Below are 6,000 nucleotides of genomic sequence, written 5' to 3'. Positions count from 1 at the left end.
GCCAGGGCGGTGGCCCCGTGTCGCTTTGGTGGGCACCCTGCTGCGGCGCTGGTGGTGATGCTTTGCCCAGGCTCTCGCCCCCACACTGCTTTGGGGACCTGGGGTGAGGACCCAACCCCAGGAGATGTTGAACCACTTCAGGTCACATCAGTTGGCTCATTTGGGGTATTTTCTCTTTGGGCCTTTCGGCCCCAGCGCGGGGCTGGGACCTGCTCCACTCGCTGCACCTCCGCAGGGGTGGCTGGAGGGGCCGGCTTTGCTCTCCGTACCCCCCCAAATTGCCCGTGTTCCCTCGCTGGGCCCAGAAACAGCCCGCAGCACCCCGACCAGCGCCCCGACCAAGCAGCTCTGCCACTTAATTAGGTTAATGACAGCGCTTCCTTATGGAAAGGCAGCTGATGACTTTGCGCCGGCCCTGGGAGGTGCGTTTCCAGTCATGGTGGCAACCTGACAGATTTGGGGCACAGAAGGGGACAGGGAGCGGGGAAGGGGAAGCAGAGAAAAGGGAAAGTGGCAGCGAAGTGCTAATCCCTGGAAAGGAGGGCAGCCGGGGCACCGCACCGCACAAGGTTGGTGTTAATCCCTCATCCATGAAGACTGCGCCCACGGCTGCCTTAATCTCCGCTCCGAGAGGGCGACGCCGGGGACGGGGGCGGGAGGACTGGCCCCTACGTATGGCTCCGAGCATCCCCTGTCCTGTGGAACCTCGCCGAGCCCGGGGCCTGGGAAGGATTTGTGCCACCGGATGAGTCCTCCCTGCAGCTGCCTGGGGAGCAGAGGGGATGTGGCATCCCACCTGTGTCTCAAGTTTGCAAGGCCTCTGGCTGCATCTCTTCGCTCCTACGCTGCCCTAGGGGTCTGTGTCCGCTGTTATCCCGGGGTGCTCATGCTCACAGTCCCCTACGCCTGTGCGTGCACCATCAGCGGCATGGAGCGGGTGTAAGCCGGCGGGGGGCAGAGGCAGGGGGTGGGTCTGCAGCCATGTCTCCTCTTGCAGATATCTCCCCCTGCCTCAGTTTCCCTGCTCTCCTAACGGTGCGTGCAGGCAGCGAGGCTTGTTTAGCCCAGGTTTGCATAGGGCACAGTCACTGGGTCACACGTTAGGTGCTGAGAAAGGGGTCCAGAGGGGTTTCCTGGGCGGCTGGGACCTTATCAGGGCCATGGGCGAGGGTTTGGGGAGCATTTTCCAGTCGCAACCCACAGATGGGTGACCTGGGGCTGGGTAGGACTTTGTAAGGCTCTCCCGGGCTCGCCGCTGACTCCGCATCTCTCTCCCTTGCAGGCGCATGGGAGAACGGTAGTGAGCCTATAAGACCATGCTCCACACAATGACATGTTGGCTCCCGGTCCTGGTCCTCCTGGTCCTCCTGAGCCCCCCGCGGGTGGCAGCCTGCCCTGCCCGCTGCGAATGCGCCCCGCAGATCAAGTCGGTGGTGTGTCACCGCAAGCGGCTCACCTCCATCCCTGAGGGCATCCCCACCGAAACCAAGATCCTGGAACTCAACAAGAACCGCATCCGCTGCCTGAACCCAGGGGACCTCTCCCCGTACCCGCTGCTGGAGGAGCTGGATTTCAGCGAGAACATCATCTCCAATGTGGAGCCGGGCGCCTTCAGCAACTTGTTCAACCTGCAGACCTTGCGGCTGCGGGGGAACCAGCTCAAGCTCATCCCCCCGGGGGTCTTCACCAAGCTGACCAACCTCACCCTCCTGGACATCAGCGAGAACAAACTCGTCATCCTGCTGGACTACATGTTCCAGGACCTGCGAAACCTGAAGAGCCTGGAGGTGGGCGATAACGACTTGGTGTACATCTCCCAACGGGCCTTCTCGGGGCTGCTTGGCCTGGAGCAGCTGACCATCGAGAAGTGCAACCTGACCTCCATCTCGGCCGAGTCGCTCTCCTACCTCCAGAACCTGGAGGTGCTGCGGCTCCGGCACCTCAGCATCTCCGCGCTGGAGGACCAAAACTTCAAGAAGCTCTACAACCTCCTGCAGCTGGAGATTGACAACTGGCCGCTGCTGGAAGATGTCTCTCCCACCAGCTTCCAGGGCCTGAACCTCACCTCACTCTCCATCACCTACACCAACATCACAGCCGTGCCCGCCGCTGCCTTGAGGAACCTGGTGTACCTCCGGTACCTGAACCTGTCCTACAACCCCATTAGCACTGTGCTGAAGGGCTCCTTTAAAGACCTCATCCGCCTCCAGGAGCTCCACATCGTGGGCGCTCTCTTGGTGTCCGTGGAGCCGCAGGCTTTCTCTGGCCTGAGACAAATCCGGCTGCTCAACCTCTCCAGCAACTTTCTCTCCACGCTGGAGGAGAGCACCTTCCACTCCGTCAACACGCTGGAGACGCTGCGGGTGGACAGGAACCCCCTGGCCTGCGACTGCCGCCTCCTCTGGATCCTGCAGCGACGGAAGACGCTCAACTTTGACGGGCAGCAGCCCATGTGCTCCTCGCCGCCCGAAATCCAGGGCAACGCCCTGCGCGACTTCCCGGACTCCGTGCTCTTTGAGTACTTCACCTGCCAGAAGCCCAAGATAAGGGATCGGAAGCTGCAGCACGTGACGGCCCGGGAAGGGCAGTCCGTGTCCTTCCTTTGCCGGGCGGACGGGGAGCCAGACCCCTCCATCGCCTGGGTGTCCCCCCAGCACCGCATGATCACCACCCGCAGCACAGGGCGGGCGACCGTGCTGCCCGGGGGCACCCTGGAGATCCGCTTCGCCCAGGTGCAGGACAGCGGCACCTACATCTGCATTGCCAGCAACGCGGGAGGCAACGACACCTACTTCGCCACCCTGACAGTCAAGGGGCGGCCAGCCGATGGCTCCCACTACGCGAACCGAACTTTGTACCTCAGCGAGTTCAACGACACCTCCCACAACAACACCCAAGTCTTCTTGAAGTTTACGTTGGACCTCAAGACCATCCTGGTCTCCACGGCCATGGGCTGCATCACCTTCCTGGGCGTGGTGCTCTTCTGCTTCCTCCTCCTCTTCGTCTGGAGCCGGGGCCGGGGGCAGCACAAGAACAACTTCTCAGTGGAGTACTCCTTCCGAAAGGTGGACGGTCCCACCACCACCACCGGCCAAGGAGGAGCCAGGAAGTTCAACATGAAGATGATCTGAGCCTCTCCCGGAGGAGAACCGTTGTCTGCTGCCTGGTCCCAGGCACAGCCGCAGCGGGACGGGGACGGGGACAGGTGGGAGCACCAGCGACGTCCTGGGGCTGGCGGCAGGACCTTGCTGTGCTAGGACGCGGCCGGAGACACGCCGGAGGCACCGCAGGCCAGCAGGGTCAGAACCGTATGGACCTCGGGGAGCCCGGCTGTCCTGGCCACGCAGTGAGCCCTCGGGGCGCGATGGCTCAGGGGCCGTCCCGGCGCCAGGGGTTCCCAATGTAGCCGACATTTTTGTTACCAACTATGCATTTCTCTAGCCAAGAGATCAGCAGCGTTTGGGCCTGGGAAAAAAACTGCCTCCTTTTCTTCCCCCTTTCCCTGTTTTTTTTAAAAGACACTCTGGAAGACTTTCCTGGTGGATGTTTATGGTTCTTCTCTTGTTGTTGGGTTTTTTTTTTTCGGTCCAACGATCTTTTTTTTTAATCCAAGTGAAAAGTCTTCCGGGGCGATGCGGGACTGGGGCACTGGGGGAAGTTGTGCCGAGCTGGGGGTCTCCCCCAGCCCCTCAGCAAAGCCAGACCCCCCGGGGCACAGCCATGCCTTGAGAGCTTCCCATCGGCGGATTTGAGACGCGGCATCTGCAAACGCGGGTGCCCGGGGATGCTCCTGCACAAGCAATAATAACCTACCCAAGGCCAGGCTCTGAGGAGTTGTCAGCAAGAAAAAAAGGGAAAAAAAGGGCAAAACGAGGCCAAGGTCATTAAAATCAGGAGGAGCAGCCCCAGGGTGATGCAAGGCCCTGTCTTTGCATCCGCGGCGGGGTGAAGGGCTGGGGGATTGCGATTTCTACAGGTGAAAAAGGCACTTTTGGGTCCATTTTCTTTGACTTGCCAAGTGGAAGCCTGAAGGATAGCAGGAGCTGGCTCGTCCTGCACGGGGAGGCCGTACAGGCCAGGAAAGAAGAGGAGAGAAAGGCTTGGGACAAGCAGCTCGGGAACCAACGGCAAAGGCAAACACAGGGAGAAGGTCCCGGCTGGCACCTCCGTCTCGTCCACCTGGATCCTGCACCCTCTGGCGCTGGGGACCGCGGGTCGGTGTCCCCAGGCTCCGCTTCCTGCTGCTGCGGGGACAGTCCCCGGCTTCCCCTCCCACCCCTGCCCAGGGCACCGCTGGCTTCGGCTCGGGGCGTAGGGCTTTGGGTGGGAGAAAGAGCAGAGCTGGCACAGCTGGAAGGGAAGAGCCTGGACGGGACCTAGACGGGCCGGGGAGCCCATCGCTTCCTCCTCCTCCTCCTCCCACCGTGCGCACCCCAGGGGGTTGCTGCGGGTCCCACCTCTGTCCCCATTCCTGCGGGCACATCCCCTCACCTGGACGTCCCTTCTCCCGCCAGCGGTCAGGCTGGGCACGCTCGCTTCGGGAGCTGGAGAAGGCAGCTGCCCGTCTCCTGCCGGGCGTCCCCCGGCCTTTGGGGCTGCGCTGGAGGCAGGAGCTCCCGAGGGGTCGGGGCTGTGGCCCCCCCGTGAGCTTCGCTGCGTGGGGCACAAGTGAGAGCGGCTGCTCGGGTCGTCCCCTGCACCCCGTCCCACTGCCCTGTCCTGCTCTCGCACCCACAGGCGTTGGGTGTCCCCCGGACCCCGGCCGAGCCCCGGGGTGGGAGAGGGGCGAAGGAGCCGATGGGCTCAGCACCCAGCCTTCCTCCCCGAGGTGCTCCCTGGGCTGCAGCTGGTCACTGCCAGGATCTGGCCCCCGACCTGGGGAGGTGCTGCCCATCTCTCCCCAATCCATCCCCTGCCGTGGGTCCGGCCATCGCCTGCGGCTCCTTCGCATGCCCGGTGCCCCCTTGCTCCCTGAGCCGTGCATGCCGTGTCGTACCATGGGTCCCACCGGCATCACCCGCGTGCCCTTGTTCAGTGTCTGGGGGTTTTTTACCTGGGGGGTGGCAGGGGGGTGGGGAGGGGGTCAGGCACAGACCCTTGCAGCCGGGAGCAAAGGCAGGTTGGGGCAGTGCAGACCTGGCACAGTTTTATATGTAACGAGCATGTGAAATGTATTTGCGGGGGAAAAAGAAAAAAAAAAAGGGACTTTTGTGGCTTGTTTGTTTTTTTCCCCCTTTCCTTCTCCATGTGGCTCAAATAAGAAAAGCCAAAGTCAGCAGAGAAAGCCCAAGCAGGGCTGAGTGCAAGCGTGGAGCTGGGCAGGACCCAGAAAGGGCTGTCGGAGCCGCTTGCCCCGTGTGCAGGATTCATGCCGTGGTGCTCTCCAGACCTGCTCCAGCCCGGTGCAAGCCCAAAGGGTGTCCCAGTGTTCGGGCAGATGTTAAACCCCCCAGAGCTCAGTTTAGGATCATCATCCATCCCAGAAAACCAGCAGGAAAACCCAGACTGGGAGAACTGGGAGGGCTGAAAGTCAGGTGAAGCTGGAAGCCCCAGGGAGTACCTCACCGCAGGCAAGGACCCTTTTGATGCCAAAGAGCAGGGTCCAGCCAGTGGTTTAATGGCCTTTGACCAACCTTGTTTGGAAATTAGATTCAGCCACACATGACAAACAAATTGGAAGCAAATCTCCCAGGTTTAAAGCAGTGATGGCCGGAAAGGCCGCAGCAGCAGCAGGTCACCGCAGCGCCCTTGGGATTTGCAGCCCATCACCACCGTCAGTCCTGCAAACCCCTTAAGAAATTATGCTAAACCAACTTTCAGAGGGTACTAAAGTCCATATTAATAACTAATAAATGATTAATGCGCGTGTGTTAACAAACTGCCACTGCTATTAATCTATTATTAATTATTAATAGAGTGTTTATAGGTATGCCCTTAAGCTGAAGGGTGCAAAGCCAGCACCTCACCTTCTGCTTGCAGGGAAACTGGGGGAGGTGTTAA

General features: G+C 61.0%; 1 protein-coding gene across 1 annotated transcript; it reads left to right on the top strand.

The window, feature by feature from the left end:
- The first annotated feature begins 1,316 nt into the window (after nucleotides 1-1,316).
- On the top strand, nucleotides 1,317-3,131 carry LINGO3 (leucine rich repeat and Ig domain containing 3). Its single transcript, XM_072845631.1, has one exon. The coding sequence runs from the start codon at nucleotides 1,317-1,319 to the stop codon at nucleotides 3,129-3,131; it is 1,815 nt and encodes a 604-aa protein (XP_072701732.1).
- Nucleotides 3,132-6,000: the final 2,869 nt, after the last annotated feature.

Source organism: Ciconia boyciana, chromosome 24 (assembly GCF_034638445.1).
Source record: "Ciconia boyciana chromosome 24, ASM3463844v1, whole genome shotgun sequence".
NCBI lineage: Eukaryota > Metazoa > Chordata > Aves > Ciconiiformes > Ciconiidae > Ciconia > Ciconia boyciana.
The sequence above is the reverse complement of the archived record's forward strand: the minus strand, read 5'-3'. Positions and strand labels throughout refer to the sequence as shown.